The sequence below is a fragment of the Glandiceps talaboti genome, chromosome 1 (genome assembly GCF_964340395.1).
Source record: "Glandiceps talaboti chromosome 1, keGlaTala1.1, whole genome shotgun sequence".
Lineage (NCBI taxonomy): Eukaryota > Metazoa > Hemichordata > Enteropneusta > Spengelidae > Glandiceps > Glandiceps talaboti.
The window spans coordinates 34818976-34842573 of record NC_135549.1 but is presented as its reverse complement, the minus strand read 5'-3'; the positions used below and the strand labels follow the sequence as shown (position 1 = coordinate 34842573).

The following is a 23598-nucleotide window of genomic DNA, read 5'->3' as shown; positions in this document are numbered from 1 at the left end:
TACACTTCTATATCTGGTTATAATCTGCCCTTCTAACTGTCTCTCATAGATCACACTACTGTATCTTGTTATAATCTGCCCTTCTAACTCTCTCTCATAGATCACACTACTGTATCTTGTTATAATCTGCCCTTCTAACTCTCTCTCATAGATTACTCTTCTGTATCTGGTTATAATCTGCCCTTCTTCCGATACAATAAGTGAACAAAGTTCGCATTTAGGGCTTGGATGTTCCATCCTTGATAGCGATGTTCGGTTATGTGTTGTAAATTGTATCGGAAGAACATCCAGAGTCTAGCAGATAGACCAGATACAGCAGTGTGATCTATGAGAGACAGTTATACAAGGGCAGATTATAACCAGATACAGCAGTGTGATCTATGAGAGACAGTTAGAAGGGCAGATTATAACCAGATACAGTAGTGTGATCTATGAGAGATAGTTACAAGCGCAGATTATAACCAGATACAGTAGTGTGATCTATGAGAGACATTTACAAGGGCAGATTATAACCAGATACAGTAGTGTGATCTATGAGAGAGAGTTACAAGGGCAGATTATAACCAGATACAGTAGTGTGATCTATGAGAGACAGTTACAAGGGCAGATTATAACCAGATACAGTAGTGTGATCTATGAGAGACAGTTAGAAGGGCAGATTATAACCAGATACAGTAGTGTGATCTATGAGAGATAGTTACAAGGGCAGATTATAACCAGATACAGTAGTGTGATCTATGAGAGACAGTTACAAGGGCAGATTATAACCAGATACAGCAGTAGGGCATAAAAAAATGTATGTGGTTCTGATTACATTCAATTTTAAAATAGATGGGGTAGGTAGATTTTTCATTTTATTTTTTTTTCCATGTGTGAGTGTCTAGTTCCGGTTTTCCATTGTTTTCAAATGGTCTCTGTGTTTTTTATTTCTTCCTATCAGATGTGCAGCCATTACAGATTGGAAGAACAGTTTCATATTGTCTTTTTAAGTTGATGTCAGTTTCCACTTTCACTATTTCTTGCGAGACTTTGCAATTTTACGATTTTATTTTATTTGGCTTAAATTAGGCTAGCATGCTTTGTAAATGAACCAAAGATAAAAGTGTATTATTGACAGTGCATATATTATTTTATGTAGAATTGTACCTTTACTACCACAGGTCTTGCTTTTTAAAAAAGCACAATTGAATTGGTAAGGTTCAGTAGTGCTATCATCATGGTGTCTGTCTGTCTGTCTGTCTGTCTGTCTGTCTCAGTCTGTGTGTGTATGTGTATGTCTGTGGATGACTTAATCTCAAAAACTGCCAGACCGATTGCCTTGGTATGTGATGGAGACATTACTTTTGGTGTCTAGGTGGGAAAGTATTCAAAGCAATATGTTGCATCACAGGTGTGTGATATTGGTAAAAAAAAATGACACTTTTGGTCAAAAAACTTGGTATGAAATTTAGTGGGAACATTCTTAGGGGTGTATAAAGTAAGATTTGTTCATGACATGAAGATTCAATCAGTGATATGCAAATTAGGGCTAAAAATGTGGGGGTTTTTGGTAAAAAATCTTTTCTTCCAAAAGCTACTGAGCAGATTGGAGTGAAATTTAATGGGGGTGTGTCTGGGGGTGTATAGATGAAGAAATTTTAAGCATATAATGATCTTATCAGCAATATGCAAATTAGGTGTAAAAATGTGAATTTTGGTCAAAAATTTATATCTCAAAAAGTACTTGGCCAATGAGACTGAAATTTGGTGAGATGTTTCTAGAAGTGGTATTCTGCAGAGTTTGTTTAAACATTTTGACACAATTGGCCCTAGCAATCCTGAGCACACTCTTAGCAACAACCAAATTATCCCATATATTGCAAAGATAAAATGGATTAATAGATAATAGATGTAGCCCTTATCACTGTTGATGCGAATGAACTCTGAAGTGGAGTCAAACTTGATTAGCGAAAAGCTATTTTTTTGCACAACTTATTTAAACTGAGGTTCAGTAGTGCTATAGGGATCGCCCGTGTCTGTCTGTGTGTGTGTGTGTGTGAACAACTTAAAGTAAAAAAAACGCTGAAATGATTGCCATGATATTTGGTGGGTCCATTATCTTGGGTGTCTAGTTGGGAAATTGTTCAAATCAAAATGATCGCATCACAGGTGTGTGATTTGGGTCAAAAAATGTGATTTTTGGTCAAAAAACTTAAGCTCAGAAACTACTGGGCAGATTGGTGTAAAATTTGGTGGGAACATTCTTAAGGGGTGTAAAGTAAGATTTGTTCATGACATGATGATTCCATCAGTAATATGCAAATTAGGGCTAAAAATGTGTCTTTTTGGTTAAAGATCTATAATTCCAAAACTACAGAGCAGATTGGGCTGAAATTTAATGGGAATGCATTGAGGGATGTATGGACGAAGAAATATTAAGCATACAATGATTCCGTGAGTGATATGCAAATTAGGTGTAAAAATGTTCACTTTTGGTCAAAAACTTATATCTCAAAAAGTACTTAGTCAATGAGTCTGAAACTTGGTGAGATGTTTCTAGAACTGTTATTCTGCAGATTTTCTTCAAAACATTTTGACAAAATTGTCCCTAGCAACCATGACCACGCCCATACCAACATTCAAATGGCAGTATATTTTGGTCAAATATCAACATCATCTGGTAGGCAAGTGAATAAACATTAAAAAAATGTATGCAAATGTGCTTAGCAACAAGACCACGCCCATAGCAACAGCCAAATAATCACATATATTGTGAAAATAATAATGGGTTTTAATAGACAATTGAATAAACATACAAAAATGTATGCAAATATATCTAGCAACATGACCATGCCCATAGCAACAGCCAAATGATAGCATATACATGTATCATAAAGATAGCAACATGGTTGGATAGGCATACACCTATTGTTAGCCTGGACTAGCATATGGATAAATATTTTTATAAACTGTACAGTTGTGCTACAACACCATTGGTGGTATTTTTTTTACTCCAAATTGCCAATTTGTTTATTTATTTCCTGTCATTATGTAATTGTCACTTACTTTAAATTGGCAATAAAATGAATGAATAAATGAATGAATAAACATTCAAAGAAATGTATGTAAATTCGCCTAGCAACAAGACCACGCCCATAGCAACAGCCATATGATGATGTATATCACAAAGGTAACATCAGGGATCTAAAGGCAACTGGATAATCATTGAGGAAACGATATGAACACCTATAGCTAGCATCAATCAGCATGTGGATAAACATTTTTTTTTAAATGTACAGTTGTGCTACAATGCCATTGGCAATCTAAATAACTTTCACCTGAACAAATATATTTCATTCTTTAATCATAGATCAGAAGTATTGTGGGGGGGGGGGGGGTATGTCTTTTTATGACATAATAAGATGTGATTAAAGTAGTCACTTTATTTCCTCTAATGTACTTTCAAGAGAATCATAGTTTTTCTAAACAATTTTCATTTTCTTATTTTCAGCATATTACCTGCTACAATTGTTTTGCTTGCTTGTCTTGTTGGTATCAGCAAACAGGTGGATACAGAAAGCAACCCAGGCATTTTGTTGGTGATATTATTTCTAGTTAGTCTGCTTGTACTGTACCTGATCACACAGACTATAAGGGTTGCTAAACAAAACAGATTAAAACAACTACATACTGGTAACATCGATAAGTTAAAGAGCTTTCTACAACAGAGTGAGATGTTTATAAACATCTTGAAGAAATCAATACGTTTAGTGAAGGAGTCTGAGCTCATAGCAAGGGGATTTTTCATGTAAGTAGTCATTCTGTTGGTTCAAAGACAATGAATAACACAGTATGTAATGTATTTGACCAATTTCATAGGTCTGTGAAATCCATCACACAAATTAGATCAAAGTGCAATGGCAAGCAAGCTAGATATCCACATTTTTAAAATTGTTTACACAACTGAAATGAGGTTCAGTAATGTGTGTGGAACACCTTAAAGTAAAAAACTGCCAGACCAATTCCTTTGGCATTTTGTGGGGATGTTACTTACATTGTGTAGATGAGAAATTGTTCAATTGAAAATCGCACTTCAGGTGTGTGATTTCGGTTTAAAAAAAATTCTTCCAGTCTCATTGGTTCATTGATGTCATGAAATCTTTTATGGACCACTTATATACAGGTTTTGAAAATATGAACCAAATTATATGCTATAGACCCTACAGAACTGTTTCGTGAGGTGTGTATTCCTCACTCATCAGTGGTAGAATGGAATATAGTATCTGCGTTTCCTTACCGTTAAATTCTATTATTCTAATGTTCCTAACAGGGAATATCTACCTAGTAACATAGCATATTTGCATAGTTAATTGTTCTGCAATAATGATTTATGTCTATGCCTACACGACGACACAAGTTCATTCCGTTTGTTTAGAGTGCAGCGATGAGGTTGACAAATTATAATGTACTTTTCAGTTATGCAGAGATTACATCTCTGACTGGAGCTGTTGTACGGTCGCGCGCACGCGATAATTTTCCACGTGATGTCATAATCAATTTCTTTATCCTTAAGAAACCATACATACTTACTTAGTTCTGTTGAGTTTCTTGACAAATTGTTGCAGAATGAAGCTGTGTGGTTTCTGTACTGTGTCTTGAACTCGTTTTCAGTAAGTCCGACATACGTTTCGCAGATATTGGTGTCTTTGCGCTGAACTGTTGCCTGGTATACCACGCTGTTTTGTAAACATTTCCCGTCCAGGGGACATGTGTCCTTCACGCGACAGTTACATAATTTAGTATTCTCGTTTTTACAGCCGTTCTGGGTAGACAGTTGTGTTTTATTGTGGTTGTCAATGAGACATTTAGTATTAGTTACACAACTGTAACTAATTTTAATTGTGTTACGATTGAAGATTTTCCTGAGGTTGTTCCCTTGCTTATATTCAAGTTTGTATTTATATCCACTTTCGTGTAATGCTTTCTGGTACTGAGGTGCGGCTTGATCGAATAACTGCTTGTCTGATGATATAGATGACAGGCGTCTATTTACCCCCGCTGGTATGTTTTTAATAATATTAGGGGGATGGTTGCTCTCTCGATGGACATATTGCAAGGTTGCGTTCGGTTTTGTATATGGGCTGTAGGTTTTTTTTTGTTTTATATATATATATGCAAATTTGACTGAATGATGGCCAATATAGTTGAAAATCAGTATTTACTGCATAACTCAAAAAGTGTAATATACAGACTCTCCATTCAATTGTCTACGCCCATATTATCAGATGCAAGCTATTTTTGGAGACTTTGCCTTTGACCTTGACTTTCAGGTCCAATAATCAAAATCAAGCCAATTCCTGCCAATCACAGACACAAGTAGTGTCAACATATTGTCAATTTCTTTTAAATCATGTTTACAAGTAATATTGAAGAAAAGAAGTATACACAACCATTATTTTTGGTGCTCATGTATATTTTAGCACAACTGAACCAATAAATGGTTGAGTAGTACTATAGGCATGGTGCTGTGTCTTTGTGTGTGTGTGTGTGTGTGTGTGTGTGTGTGTGTGTGATTTAAACTTGAAAGCCGCTGGGCCTATTGTTTCAGTATTAGATGTCTAGTTGGGAAATTGTTCAAAGCAAAATGATTGCACCAGAGGACTGTGTTGACCTGGGTCAGAAAATGCAATTTTAGAAGCATCAAACTCCCTGTCTCAAGGCACAGTAAAAGTTATATAGTTTTATAAGTACAACTGAACGGGTAAGGTTCAGTAGTAACATAGTTATGCTATGGTACAGTGTTTGTGTGTGTATGTGTGTTTGTATGACTTAATCTCAAAAACCGCCTGTCCGATTGCCTTGGTATTTGGTGGAGACATTACTTTTGGTGTCTAGTTGGGGAATTGTTCGAAGCAAAATGATTGAATCTCACAGGTGTGATGTCATTTTTTGTCAAAAAATTATGTAGAAGATGGCTGAAAGTTGGTGGGGACATTCTTAAGGATGTTCGATTAAGATTTGTTATGATTCCATGAGTAATATGAAAACTAGGGCTAAAAATGTGTCTTGTTTAGTAAAAAGATCTTTTAATTCCAAAAGTACTGAGCAAGACTGGGCTGAACTTTAATGGGCATGGATTAGGGGTATATAGATGAAGAAATAGTAAGTATGTTATAATATCATCAGTGATATGCAAATTAGGTGTAAAATTGTGAATTTTGGTCAAAAACTCCTATCTCAAAAGGTCAGTGATATTGAAATTTGGTGAGATATTTCAAGAAGTGTTATTCTGCAGATTTTGTTCAAATCATTCTGACAATTGACCGTAGCAACCATAACGATGCACTTAGCAATGACCAATTGACAATATATTTTGCTAAAATAACATGATCTGGTAGGCAAGTAAATGAACATTCAAAAAAATGTGTGCAAATATCCATAGCAACCATGACTACGCCCATAGTAACAGACACACAATGGTGTATTTCACAAAGATAACAAGGATTCTTAGACAAGTGAACTAACATTCAAAAAGTGTATGCAAATATGCCTAGCAACAAGACCACACCCATAACAGCCAAATGATTGCATATATTGCACAGATAATAACATGAATAAATAGACAAATAAATAAACATTCAAAAATGTATGCAAATATACCTAGCAACAACACCACGCCCATAGCAACAGCCAAATGACCACATATATTGCAAAGGTAACATCAGGGTTTCATAGACAAGTGAACGAACAGTGAAAAAATGTAATACTATGCAAATATGTCTAGCAACATGACCACACCCATTGCAAAGATAATATCAGGAATCCATACACAAGTGAACAAAAGCATACAAAAATGTATGCAAATATATCTAGCAACATGACCATGCCCATAGCCACAGCCAAATGATTGTGTATATCACAAAGATAGCAACATGGTTGGATAGGCAACTGGATAGTCATTCAGCAAATGAACACTTATTATTAGCATGGACTAGCATATGGATAAACATTTTTAAAAACTGTAGTTGTGCTACAATGCCATTGGCGGTATTTTTACATTAGCAATTACCATTGTCAGTGACAGCCGAGTGGCGCTTAAGGGTTAGGTTGATTCTCCATCGTTGTCTGTCATCCGTCCGTCAACTTTTTCTATTTTCATCTTCTTCTCTGAAACTGCAATTAGAATGCTTTGATATTTGGTCTGCATGTTCCTTGGGGGAAGGCTAATCAGATTTGTTCATGCCAAGTTAATCTGTGCCATTTTCAGATTTTTACGATATTTTTGTCAAGAATGATATTTACAACTTCTTCTCAAATACTGCTTGTCCGATTGCTTTGATATCTGGCGTGTAGATGCCCAGAGGGTAGCTTACCCAGATTTCATAATTTCAAGTCAGCACATTCTTTTCTATATTTTGTGATTTTTTTTGTATTTATAGCACAACTGAACTGATAAGGTTCAGTAGTGCTATATGCATGGCAAAGTGTCTGTCTGTCTGTCTCTGTCTGGATTTGTTCATGACATGATGATTCCCTTAGTAATATGCAAATGAGTTCTAAAAATGTGTCTTTTTGGTCAAAAACCTATAATTCCAAAACTATTCAGCAGATTGGGCAGAAATATAATAGGGATGCATCTGTGGGTATATAGATGAAGAAATATTAAGCATATAATGATCTCATCAGTAATATGCAAATTAGGTGTAAAAATGTGAATTTTGGTCAAAAAATGTTATATCTCAAGAAGTACTTGGTCAGTAAGACTGAAACTTGGTGAGATGTTTCTAGAAGTGTTATTCTGCAGATTTTCTTCAAAATATTTTGACACAATTGGCCCTAGCAACCATGACCACACCCTTAGCAACAAGAAAATGGCAGTATATTTTGGTCAATCAACATCATCTGGTAGGCAAATGAATAAACATTCAAAAAATGTATGTAAATTTGCCTAGCAACAAGACCACACCCATAGCAACAGTCAAATGATCACGTATATTGCAAAGATAACAGGAATTGAAAGACAAATGCATAAACATTCAAAACATGTATGCAAATGTACCCAGCAACAAGACCACGCCCATAGCAACAGCCAAATAATCACATATATTGCCCAGATAATGAGAATATCATACACAAGTGAACAAAAATATTCAAAAATGTATGCAAATATATCTCGCAACATGACTATGCCCATAGCAACAGCCAAATGATCACATATATCGCAAAGATAGCAACATTGTTGGATAGGCAACTGGATAGTCATTCAGCAAATGAACACCTATTGTTAGCATGGACTAACATATGGATAAACATTTTTTTTAAAATGTATAGTTGTGCTACAACGTCATTGGCGGTATATTTTTTTAAAATGTATAGTTGTGCTACAACGTCATTGGCGGTATATTTTTTTAAAATGTATAGTTGTGCTACAACGTCATTGGCGGTATATTTTTTTAAAATGTATAGTTGTGCTACAACGTCATTGGCGGTATATTTTTTTAAAATGTATAGTTGTGCTACAACGTCATTGGCGGTATATTTTTTTAAAATGTATAGTTGTGCTACAACGTCATTGGCGGTATATTTTTTTAAAATGTATAGTTGTGCTACAACGTCATTGGCGGTATATTTTTTTAAAATGTATAGTTGTGCTACAACGTCATTGGCGGTATATTTTTTTAAAAATGTATAGTTGTGCTACAACGTCATTGGCGGTATATTTTTTTAAAAATGTATAGTTGTGCTACAACGTCATTGGCGGTATATTTTTTTAAAATGTATAGTTGTGCTACAACGTCATTGGCGGTATACTTTTTTAAAATGTATAGTTGTGCTACAACGTCATTGGCGGTATATTTTTTTAAAATGTATAGTTGTGCTACAACGTCATTGGCGGTATATTTTTTTAAAATGTATAGTTGTGCTACAACGTCATTGGCGGTATATTTTTTTAAAATGTATAGTTGTGCTACAACGTCATTGGCGGTATATTTTTTTAAAATGTATAGTTGTGCTACAACGTCATTGGCGGTATATTTTTTTTAAAATGTATAGTTGTGCTACAACGTCATTGGCGGTATATTTTTTTAAAATGTATAGTTGTGCTACAACGTCATTGGCGGTATATTTTTTTAAAATGTATAGTTGTGCTACAACGTCATTGGCGGTATATTTTTTAAAATGTATAGTTGTGCTACAACGTCATTGGCGGTATATTTTTTTAAAATGTATAGTTGTGCTACAACGTCATTGGCGGTATATTTTTTAAAATGTATAGTTGTGCTACAACGTCATTGGCGGTATATTTTTTTAAAATGTATAGTTGTGCTACAACGTCATTGGCGGTATATTTTTTTAAAAATGTATAGTTGTGCTACAACGTCATTGGCGGTATATTTTTTTAAAAATGTATAGTTGTGCTACAACGTCATTGGCGGTATATTTTTTTAAAATGTATAGTTGTGCTACAACGTCATTGGCGGTATACTTTTTTAAAATGTATAGTTGTGCTACAACGTCATTGGCGGTATATTTTTTTAAAATGTATAGTTGTGCTACAACGTCATTGGCGGTATATTTTTTTAAAATGTATAGTTGTGCTACAACGTCATTGGCGGTATATTTTTTTAAAATGTATAGTTGTGCTACAACGTCATTGGCGGTATATTTTTTTTAAAATGTATAGTTGTGCTACAACGTCATTGGCGGTATATTTTTTTAAAATGTATAGTTGTGCTACAACGTCATTGGCGGTATATTTTTTTAAAAATGTATAGTTGTGCTACAACGTCATTGGCGGTATATTTTTTTAAAAATGTATAGTTGTGCTACAACGTCATTGGCGGTATATTTTTTTAAAATGTATAGTTGTGCTACAACGTCATTGGCGGTATACTTTTTTAAAATGTATAGTTGTGCTACAACGTCATTGGCGGTATATTTTTTTAAAATGTATAGTTGTGCTACAACGTCATTGGCGGTATATTTTTTTAAAATGTATAGTTGTGCTACAACGTCATTGGCGGTATATTTTTTTAAAATGTATAGTTGTGCTACAACGTCATTGGCGGTATATTTTTTTTAAAATGTATAGTTGTGCTACAACGTCATTGGCGGTATATTTTTTTAAAATGTATAGTTGTGCTACAACGTCATTGGCGGTATATTTTTTTTAAAATGTATAGTTGTGCTACAACGTCATTGGCGGTATATTTTTTTAAAATGTATAGTTGTGCTACAACGTCATTGGCGGTATATTTTTTTAAAATGTATAGTTGTGCTACAACGTCATTGGCGGTATATTTTTTAAAATGTATAGTTGTGCTACAACGTCATTGGCGGTATATTTTTTTAAAATGTATAGTTGTGCTACAACGTCATTGGCGGTATATTTTTTAAAATGTATAGTTGTGCTACAACGTCATTGGCGGTATATTTTTTTAAAATGTATAGTTGTGCTACAACGTCATTGGCGGTATATTTTTTTTAAATGTATAGTTGTGCTACAACGTCATTGGCGGTATATTTTTTTAAAATGTATAGTTGTGCTACAACGTCATTGGCGGTATATTTTTTAAAAATGTATAGTAAATAATAGGAAGGACCACAGTTTCATCTTATATTACTTCACTAAAAACAATACTGCATAGTGGAAGAGCTGAACAAGAGAACCACTTCTACACTTCACTAAAAACAATACTGCATAGTGGAAGAGCTGAACAAGACAACTACTTCTACACATTACAAAAAAAAAGGACAACAAAAAAGCAAACAAAAAAAAAACGAGTGGAGCTATTCTGACCGATAGGTCTCTTGTCATTTTTCTAGGGTTACACCAAAGACACCTATCACTAGATTGGAACATAGCCGGCATCAGGGCTTGCAAAGACAATGTCCCGCTCTTCGACAAGTAATCTTCAACAGTGCCAGAAATCTCATCCTTTCTTTAAGACAAGCTACATGCACTTTATTAGAGAAATTTCCGCTCAGTTCTGAAGTTGACAATATTGGTAATTATGTCTGTTCCATTCCATTAGAAGAAATGGGTCTGTGTTTTACATCATCACAGAAGGTAAGACTATTTTAGGATATATTAATACATAATTGATTGTAAATGATTATATCAGTGTATACACATACTATTTGTATTTACGCCCTGTAAATGTACAATGATTACATTAATGTACACATACTATTGGTATTTACAATGATTACATTAATGTACAGATACTATTGGTATTTACAATGATTACATTAATGTACACATACTATTGGTATTTACAATGATTACATTAATGTACATATACTATTGGTATTTACAATGATTTCATTAATGTACACATACTATTGGTATTTACAATGATTACATTAATGTACACATACTATTGGTATTTACAATGATTACATTAATGTACACATACTATTGGTATTTACAGTGATTACATTAATGTACATATACTATTGGTATTTACAATGATTTCATTAATGTACACATACTATTGGTATTTACAATGATTACATTAATGTACACATACTATTGGTATTTACAATGATTACATTAATGTACACATACTATTGGTATTTACAATGATTTCATTAATGTACATATACTATTGGTATTTACAATGATTACATTAATGTACACATACTATTGGTATTTACAATGATTACATTAATGTACATATACTATTGGTATTTACAATGATTACATTAATGTACACATACTATTGGTATTTACAATGATTACATTAATGTACACATACTATTGGTATTTACAATGATTACATTAATGTACATATACTATTGGTATTTACAATGATTACATTAATGTACATATACTATTGGTATTTACAATGATTACATTAATGTACACATACTATTGGTATTTACAATGATTTCATTAATGTACATATACTATTGGTATTTACAATGATTTCATTAATGTACATATACTATTGGTATTTACAATGATTACATTAATGTACACATACTATTGGTATTTACAATGATTACATTAATGTACATATACTATTGGTATTTACAATGATTACATTAATGTACACATACTATTGGTATTTACAATGATTACATTAATGTACATATACTATTGGTATTTACAATGATTTCATTAATGTACATATACTATTGGTATTTACAATGATTACATTAATGTACATATACTATTGGTATTTACAATGATTACATTAATGTACACATACTATTGGTATTTACAATGATTTCATTAATGTACATATACTATTGGTATTTACAATGATTACATTAATGTACATATACTATTGGTATTTACAGTGATTACATTAATGTACATATACTATTGGTATTTACAATGATTACATTAATGTACATATACTATTGGTATTTACAGTGATTACATTAATGTACATATACTATTGGTATTTACAGTGATTACATTAATGTACATATACTATTGGTATTTACAATGATTACATTAATGTACATATACTATTGGTATTTACAGTGATTACATTAATGTACATATACTATTGGTATTTACAATGATTTCATTAATGTACATATACTATTGGTATTTACAATGATTTCATTAATGTACATATACTATTGGTATTTACAATGATTACATTAATGTACACATACTATTGGTATTTACAATGATTTCATTAATGTACATATACTATTGGTATTTACAATGATTACATTAATGTACATATACTATTGGTATTTACAATGATTACATTAATGTACACATACTATTGGTATTTACAATGATTTCATTAATGTACACATACTATTGGTATTTACAATGATTTCATTAATGTACATATACTATTGGTATTTACAATGATTACATTAATGTACATATACTATTGGTATTTACAATGATTACATTAATGTACACATACTATTGGTATTTACAATGATTACATTAATGTACATATACTATTGGTATTTACAATGATTACATTAATGTACACATACTATTGGTATTTACAATGATTTCATTAATGTACATATACTATTGGTATTTACAATGATTACATTAATGTACACATACTATTGGTATTTACAATGATTACATTAATGTACATATACTATTGGTATTTACAATGATTACATTAATGTACATATACTATTGGTATTTACAGTGATTACATTAATGTACATATACTATTGGTATTTACAATGATTACATTAATGTACATATACTATTGGTATTTACAGTGATTACATTAATGTACATATACTATTGGTATTTACAATGATTTCATTAATGTACATATACTATTGGTATTTACAATGATTACATTAATGTACACATACTATTGGTATTTACAATGATTTCATTAATGTACATATACTATTGGTATTTACAATGATTACATTAATGTACATATACTATTGGTATTTACAATGATTACATTAATGTACACATACTATTGGTATTTACAATGATTACATTAATGTACATATACTATTGGTATTTACAATGATTACATTAATGTACACATACTATTGGTATTTACAATGATTTCATTAATGTACATATACTATTGGTATTTACAATGATTACATTAATGTACACATACTATTGGTATTTACAATGATTACATTAATGTACATATACTATTGGTATTTACAATGATTACATTAATGTACATATACTATTGGTATTTACAGTGATTACATTAATGTACATATACTATTGGTATTTACAATGATTACATTAATGTACATATACTATTGGTATTTACAGTGATTACATTAATGTACATATACTATTGGTATTTACAATGATTTCATTAATGTACATATACTATTGGTATTTACAATGATTTCATTAATGTACATATACTATTGGTATTTACAATGATTACATTAATGTACACATACTATTGGTATTTACAATGATTTCATTAATGTACATATACTATTGGTATTTACAATGATTACATTAATGTACATATACTATTGGTATTTACAATGATTACATTAATGTACACATACTATTGGTATTTACAATGATTTCATTAATGTACACATACTATTGGTATTTACAATGATTTCATTAATGTACATATACTATTGGTATTTACAATGATTACATTAATGTACATATACTATTGGTATTTACAATGATTACATTAATGTACACATACTATTGGTATTTACAATGATTACATTAATGTACACATACTATTGGTATTTACAGTGATTACATTAATGTACATATACTATTGGTATTTACAATGATTACATTAATGTACACATACTATTGGTATTTACAATGATTACATTAATGTACACATACTATTGGTATTTACAATGATTACATTAATGTACATATACTATTGGTATTTACAATGATTACATTAATGTACACATACTATTGGTATTTACAATGATTACATTAATGTACACATACTATTGGTATTTACAATGATTTCATTAATGTACATATACTATTGGTATTTACAATGATTACATTAATGTACATATACTATTGGTATTTACAATGATTACATTAATGTACATATACTATTGGTATTTACAATGATTACATTAATGTACATATACTATTGGTATTTACAATGATTACATTAATGTACACATACTATTGGTATTTACAATGATTACATTAATGTACACATACTATTGGTATTTACAATGATTACATTAATGTACATACAGTGTGTGAACTTAAGGGAAAATGACTACTGGTCATAAGGACCGACATGTAGCAAATACTGCTGGTCCTTAAGGAAAACTGCTGGTCCATACTCAATGCAGTTCACGTTCACGACCTATATTTATATACCCTCCATTTACAGATTAAATGATTATGAACTTTAATATGATACAACATATCTTTAGATATACTAAAGTAAACGAGAGTACAACGAATTGTTCACTATCCACTATTATTTTATAAAATTTCCACTCACAGAGTCAACAAATAACTTGGAAGTAAATTTTGATTCACTACCAAGAAATATTTGACTATGAGTAGAGATTTTCATTTGTAACTATGAACCCAGAGACTATGAATATTCATTCTCGCATAATCTGACCCTATAGACTAAAGTGGTCTGAGACTGAATGTATTCATTACACCATAGAAATACATATCCATAGATTGTAGATAATATGGGTGAATGAATCATTAAATATACATTATCTGCAATCTCTAAGAGATCACAGTCCTCTCCTTCCTCTCTGTACGATTCACTAAATTCTGAATCACATAATCCAAAGTCAGATTCATCGTCTGTGGCAACAGCTGATGTAGCTTTCCAACTCTTAGCGAACGTAGACACACAAATTCATCATGGCAGAAATAAAAGTTTTGTCGCATAACTATCCCTCTTGAAAACTGTGTATTCACTTTATTTCAATTTCCATCCACAAAAGTGACATGGAGCGGTTTCGTCTTCCTTCAAATATGTACTGAAGGCCCCCCCCCCCCCCCACAAAGCCCTACCCGTATACCCTACCGTGGTGTATTGATTATCGTCTCTGACTCGACTGTTTGTGTAAGAAATCTGACCATGATGAAGAGAACTATGGCTAAACATGTCTTACAATGCAAGTTTTTTTGACGTGGGAGCGTGATATGGTAACTGTACTGTAATGTGTCATCCACTATATGTACCCGTGTTTGGCACGATGCAGTAATTTTCCAGATACAACAATGGCAACAAAAATGCAACATTTCTAAGTTTATACGTTGATTACAACATGACAGGACATACATTATCATATGAATCAAATTGAAAGCAATCAGACTACGCATTTGTTTTACTGTTTTACAAAAAAAACCCTATAATCGTACTGAAGATATTTTACGAAGTGTACCTGCCTTCTTTATTAGTTAAAACGCCATTTTCAGAGTAGTTTATATGTTTTCCGTCAGTTTGTTTTGATCATGGCCACATACATGGGGAACTCCGGTAAATTGATCGGGAAACCCGCTAACATTTACCGGCTTTAATTTAATACCAGCCTTTAAAAAACAGTGTTTGTTTAAATTCGTCTTCTTCTTCTTCGGAAGTTCATTGCTGCCTTCTAAATATCGCCACATACTTTATAAATACAACGTGGAACTGTCTCAAACACGTTAAAAGTTTCATACACTTAGAACAGTAAACTTTACAACAATTAATATATCATGGCGGGAAAAGACGCATGCGCTGAATGCGTAAAATGGGTCTGAATGTCTAAGACGTTCTGATTAGTCAAGACACAAATACAATGAAATAATTGGAGAAATTCGGTCAATCATGTGTTTGCTAACATAATTTCATAAAGTAAATGCTGTATGCTACGTCATATGTAGACATATCAACATTGACAACAACACGTAGCGAGCTAGCTCTGTGTCGCTTGACTTGAACGAGATGATGTCGAGAGTAAAATAGGTAACACAAGATCAGATTCGTGTAGGTGAAATTGGATATATCTTTGAATAAATGTTATTATTTACTCCAAATTTCAGTCGGTCATAAGGACCGATACGTTGTTGTAATTCTGAAAAACTGTCGGTCCGAACGGAAATCTGTTGGTCTCGGGCCGAAGGACCGGCGTTAATTTCGCACGCTGTGTACATATACTATTGGTATTTACAATGATTACATTAATGTACATATACTATTGGTATTTACAATGATTTCATTAATGTACACATACCTGTTACTGTCTCTGTGTTAATGTAGAATGAAGTAGCGAAGGCAAGTATGTCTAGAAAAACTTGAGCTTTAATGTCCTGGTAACAAACTAACTGTTTAATCAATAAACAAAAACACAAAACACAAACTTTGGCTATCGTGGGGGCTACTCAGCACCACTTGCAGCTGGGAAGATCACCAGCAGGTGTAAGGAGTATAGGCTACCTGGGGAGGTCCCGGCAGGTAGGCCCTATGTGTGCTCCTGAATGTAAAACATAAGTAAACTGAAAAGATCACCCGGGGAGGACCCGGCAGGTGTCTGTAACCGTAGCTACCTGGGGAGGACCCGGCAGACATAGCTAGGTGGTGAATTGTACAGGGATAATTTGCAGTAAGCCGAGAAGAGCACCTGGGGAGGACCCGGCAGGTGTCTGTATATTAGCTACCTGGGAAGGACCCAGCAGACATAGCTAGGTTGAATTTATACTGGGGAGAATTTACAATATGCCAAGAAGAGCACCCGGGGAGGACCCGGCAGGTGTTGTATTGGTACACACATACCGTACTATCTATATGTACAGTGATTACATTAATGTATACACATACTTTTGGTATTTACAGTGATTACATTAATGTATACACATACTATTGGTTTTTACACTGATTACATTAATGTACATATACTATTGGTATTTACAATGATTTCATTAATGTACATATACTATTGGTATTTACACTGATTACATATTATTAAATGTATACATACACTATTGGTATATACAGTGATTACATTAATGTACATACACTATTGGTATATACAGTGATTACATTAATGTACACATACTATAGTGGTATTTACAGTGATTACATTAATGTACACATACTAGTGTTATTTATGGTTATTTGTTTATTACTTACATCTGACATAGCTGGGTCATGTTCCGATGGTTAGCATAGGTCATAGCATAAATTACTTCTGCACATGCTCATTACATCTTAGTGTCAGCTGACTGTTAGGTGATCGTTTTTGAATGTTTTTTCAATCATCCATTCTGCCATGGGGTCAACTCAAACTCTATTGCTCAGAAACAATGCCAGGAGATGTATTTTCATATGATTCACAGCATGTATCCTTATTAACCCCCACTGGACATAGTCTGGGGAAGGCTTATAGATTGGGCACCGTGTGTCCGTGCATCCGTACATCTGTCTGTGCATCTGAAGCCATTCCTTGGACATTCATTGACCGATTTCTTTCAAACTTAGTAAATGGATAATGAATTATGGCTTACATATACACATCAATTTGCTTTGGGATATGATAAAATTTAGCTGACTTAGAGCCATTTTTAGCTCCGCTGTCAGCGAAAGCTGAAAGCATAAGCTTTAGGTATAGGTGGGTATAGAGGTATAAGTGATCATGGTGTGTCCATCAACTTTTTTTATTTTCACCATCTTCTCCGAAAGTGACAGTCAGAATACTTTGATATTTGGTGTGCATGTTCCTTGGGGGGAGGCTATTCAGATTTGTTCATGCCAAGTTGTTCTGTGCCATTTTCAATTTATTATCATGATTTTTTTTTCAAAAATGATATTTTTATCATCTCCTCAAATACTACTAGTCAGATTGCTTTGATATCTGGTGTGTTGATGCGCAGAGGGAAGCTTACTCAGATTTGTTAATTTCAAGTCAGCACATCTTTTTTTCTATTTTTGATGATTTTTTTTTGTAATTAATATGTTAATGAGCATTGTGACCGACACCATATTGGAAATCAGTCCACGAGATTTTAAGTAAACTGCCACTTTTCAAAAGACACCATTGACATCATACAAGCAATGTAATATGTGCTATAGTCTTAATTCTATGCATTGTGCACCCAAATGACAAGAGTTTGTTCGAAACACGGTTGCAGACTTCAAATCCAAATTCTGGACCCCTTCTACAGAATGGTTCATTCCAGTATACATTTGTATGCTTTTGATCAAGTCATACCTAGCCTGAAAGTGTATGCTGTCACTAGGGGACGATTTTTGACAGAGTCAGTCATCAATAAAAACGATAATACTCATTCTCAAATTACCACATTTTGAAAGGGAAAGTATTTTGTGGTTCATTTATGGAGTTTTGATTTTGTAGGATCAATATTGGTGGCAAAATTGCTGCATCAAAATTGCCGATGTGGTAATGCACAACAAGTGAGTTCAGAGGACACCATCTTAAATCCTCGTATCTTCCCTATACTATACCATACCACTACATGCAATGCTTTGGAGCCTAGCAGAGGTCGTAAGTTCACGATCCTCGTTCACAACTAGCTATTTCTGGAAATCGAAATTCTACTATTTTTAGTACTTTTTGATTTTTTTTCCTACGGCATTTCTATTGTATACCACAGTAATATTAATAAAATGACAGTTTTGGTCAAATTTAGGTGTTTTTTTCGATTCTCTTAATTCATGAACTTATGATGATGTCGGAAATGCCACTACGTGACAATCAGCTGATGAAAACAAACTACGTTTGCACATTTGTATTTGTGCATTTATCGTGATTTTTAGACTAATTTTCCTGAAAATTAACAAATTTTGGGTTTTTTGTCACATTTTAAAGCTGTCTTATCTCTACTTTTTTCAAAATCCATGAACAAAGAATTGTAGTACATGTGGATATGAATCAAATGATATACTGGGTGATTAGGCACGTAGTAAACAGAGATAGGATTTGAACGTAGTCGTTGCAGTCTTCAAAAATGTCATGTCACCATGTATGACAACCATTGGACAGCAGGTTCATAAATCTTCTGCAGGTATGTTCTATACAAAGCACTTATCCCCAAAAATCGTTGAATTACATGATGTAATAAACTATGGCTTTCGAGAGAAAATAAATTCGTATTAAATGTAAATGTGAGACAGTAAGCAGCAGGGTCGTAAATCTTTACCTGTATTTTCTATGGACAGTCAGTGCCGCGGTGGTGCATAGTGCACATGCATGGTGTAACGCGTATCATGCTAGGCACAACATTAGTGAAGTTACGTGTACACTGTATGCTTGTAATGCTGTCATTCGGTAAATTGTATCATGTACTAATGTTATATTCTGGCTTTTGAGTGAGAATTAAATGGGACAAATGCAATTTATAACTGTAAGTAAATGTATGTACTTGTACTATATTGATTGTGATTGCGGAATGGCTGGGTTGTGAAACATTGTGAATTCTCAAAAACAATGATAAAAAGTTAATAGTAGTATTTTGTGATGTCTTCTACCTAATAATGGTTTATTTTAGTCGATGAATCTAGCAGCTCAAAAGCGAGGGACAGCTATTCAGGAGACGGTAGATGACCTCGTAACTTTCGCTTGACACATATGATGTACCGTTGGAAGACGCTAGCACTCTGCATATCTGTCATTGATATTGAAAAAATTTCAGACAAGACCTTTTCAGTTATGATTAGCGAAATATTTATTTTTGCCGAGATTAGTAGGCCTACAATTCTGATTTTCACGATGTCTCTTGCCACGTCACATTGAGCTTTGAACACTTGACTAAATTTAGTCCAGCTTGCATGCGAAATGCTAGTCCTGCTTGCAGACGGGCACAGGTCTATATTACTAACACGACCCTCAACACTGAAGGGGGGGGCGACTTGTTCCATATGTAAACAGGACTAACAAAATATGTGCACCACCTGCAAGGAGGTCCATAGACTATTAAATTAAAATATCAGGCGATGTTATGTCTACTACAAGTTGAATGTTGTTGACAATTATGGACAGTGTTTTTGGTAAATTTGTTAGAAAATTGAAATTTGAATTGCCTCAAAATTATTTTTAATTAGATCCCTAGTTTATTTCATTCATCATTAAAATTTTCCAGGGTTAAATCTGTAAGACACTGGAATTATTTATAACCAAGCTCAAAAATCCTTCTTTTTTTTGTACATTTCTCAGTCATTATTTTTCTGAGATTGCTAAAACAAAACTGCATTGTGAAGAGCTGAACAACTGAACCACTTCTACATGTTACCAAAATAAAAAATAAAAAAAACCAGCAGAGCTATTCTGACCGATAGGTCACTTGTTTGGGTTAAAAAATGTGATTTTTGGTCAAAAAGCTTAAACTCCAAAACTACTGGGTAGATTAGCCTGAAATTTGGTGGGAATATTCTTAGGGGCATGTTGATTTAGATTTGCATGAGTGATATGCAAATTAGGGATAAAAATGTGTATTTTGGTCAAACGTCTTTAATTCCAAAACTACTTGGCAGATTGGACTGAAATTTAATGGGAATGCATCTGGGGGTGTATAGATGAAGGAATGTCAAACATATAATGATCTCATGAGTGATATGCAAATTAGGTGTTAACAATGTGAATTTTGGTCAAAAACTTAAATCTCAGAAAGTACTTTGTCAATGAGACTAAAACTGGGTGAAATGTTACTAGAAGTGTTATTCTGCAGATTTTCTGTAAAACATTTTGGCCCTAGCAACAAACAATGACCACGCCCAAAGCAACAACCAAATGGCAGTGTGTTTTAGTCAAATAATATAATCAGGTAGGCAAGTGAGTAAACATTCAAAAAATGTATGCAAATATCCTTAGCAACCGTGACCACGCCAATAGCAACTGCCAATCGATGGTGAATTTCACAAAGAATTACAACGGTGATTTTTAGACAAGTGAAGAAACATTCAAAAAATGTATGCAAATGTACCTAGCAACAAGACCATGCCCATAGCAACAGCCAATTGATCACGATATTGCAAAGATAAAAAGAGTGATTAATAGACAATTGAGTAAAGGAAATGTATGTAAATGTGCCTAGCAACAGGACCATGCCCATAGCACCAGCCAAATGGTCAGGGATTTTTCAAAGGTAATGTGATGTGATGTGATTTTATTTGGCAAAAAATATTCAGGAAACCACAAAACAAAAACGGAAATAACACTACAGCTTTCACAAACAAACAAATACAGCACGGAATACCTTTGCCGAGGATAACACAAAAAAGTTTTAACAACTTATTTCCATTGTGGTCCTCCCACACCAAACATTACATAGCATAAAAATGACGAAAAAACAGTACATAGCAGACAGAATATACTAAAAAAAACTGACCCGGCTACTACATATGGAGCGAGGCCAGCCTATAGTAAATAAACGAACTCACTTTCTTCCAATTCAGACAATTTCTCGTACATAAAAGCTTTAACACTTTTCTTAAAAAGTTGCAAAGAGCTGACATTACGAATACATGAAGGTAGACTGTTCCAGATATTTGTGCCAGACAAACAGAATGAATGTTGACTTTGAGTATTGAAGGTTGGAATATAAATAGAGGAAGAACTAGATCTGGTGTTGTATGAATGCCTACTACTGGTTAGTCTGAAATGATCGGAAAGATAACTGGGTGCATTACCGTTCAGCACTTTATAAACATGATTTAGTTTTAGCTGTTCAACTCATTGTTCAATAGGAAGCCATCCTAGTTGTTTGAAGTGTGTGTAGGATATATGAGTTCTTGGATGCAAGTTTAACACAAATCTGATCAGTGTGTTTTGAGAGATTTGTAGTTTAGATTTTGTACGTCGGGTTAGGCTTTTGTACCAGTAGGAGCATGCATAGTCATAATGGCATTGAATAAGGGCTGAAGCCAACAATTTCCTAGTGTTAAAATCCAAAAATTTAGATTTTCGATATAGAAATTTCAGTCTGGCATATACCTTTTTGAGAACCTTTTCAGCCATACCCTCACCACCAAGCGATTGGTCTAATTTTGCTCCCAGGTAATTGACTGATGTTTTGTGAGTGATTTGGGTATTTATATTACATACAACATTAAGTTTAGTGTTGGAATTAAGTTTACGTTTTGAGCCAAACAGAATTGATTCGGTTTTTCCTAGATGTAATGATAGTTTGTTGTCAACTAACCATTCACTAATTGACATGAGTTCCTTACCTAAAAACGATATGTATTAATAGACAATAGAATAAACATTCAAAAAATGTATGTGTAAATATCCTTAGCAACCATGACCATGCCCATAGCAATAGCTACACAATTGTGTATTTTACAAAGATAAGATTTTTAGACAAGTGAACAAACATTAAACATTCAAAAAATGTATTCAAATATGCCTAGCAACAAGACAACACCCATAGCAACAGCCAAATGATCATGCATATCACAGAGGTAACAACAGTGATTAATAAATAATTGAATAAGCATTCAAGAAATGTATGTAAATATTCAATCAATTATACAGTTGTGCTACAAAGCCATATTTCATACAATCTATAATATCACACTGCCATGACTGGTGGCAGTTCTCTGTACACATCCATCACGGGGCTGAGTCATCTCTGATGACTGCTTTTTACACCAGTACTAGTCTGGGAGTAGTTTTGTGTAAGTATTTAATGTACATCGAAATAATGTAAAAGCATTTTAATAGTAGCAGACCATGTAACTTTAAACAAGAATGTGAGACGAAGTTCTGTATTATTGTTTTCAAGTATAAATATATTGACAGTGTAATATACATGTTTTACAGGACACGTCTAGGGTGGATTGTGATAGAGCTCATTCAGATGATGATGTCATGAGGCAAGCTACTGATGACCACTCCATAACAGCTTTAAAGGTTGGTTGTTGCTCCCCCAAAGGGAGAACTATTACGGTGGACTCCATCCATCAATCCATCCATCCATGTGTACATCCATAATACATCATTTCTCAGACAAGCAATATCTTATTTCATTCAAACTGGCACAAAGGTGATGTCATATGGGACATAATAATAATCCATGTTACTTCAAGTGTCTACCTGTATCAATATACAGAGATTCCATTCAATTGTCTACCCCTATTAATATAGAGAGATTCCATTCAAGTGTCTACCTGTATCAATATACAGAGATTCCATTCAAGTATCTACCTGTATTAA

At 33.3% G+C, this 23598-nt stretch overlaps 1 protein-coding gene across 1 annotated transcript in view; it reads left to right on the top strand.

Annotated features, from left to right (window-relative positions):
* Positions 1-23598, top strand: part of LOC144436070 (vezatin-like) — a 135712-nt gene extending 112114 nt beyond the window's left edge. The window contains exons 5-8 of the mRNA XM_078124739.1: positions 3491-3787; positions 10807-11050; positions 23206-23295; positions 23530-23598. Of these exons, the coding sequence (XP_077980865.1) occupies positions 3491-3787; positions 10807-11050; positions 23206-23295; positions 23530-23598 (700 nt within the window). The remainder of the gene's footprint in view (positions 1-3490; positions 3788-10806; positions 11051-23205; positions 23296-23529) is intronic.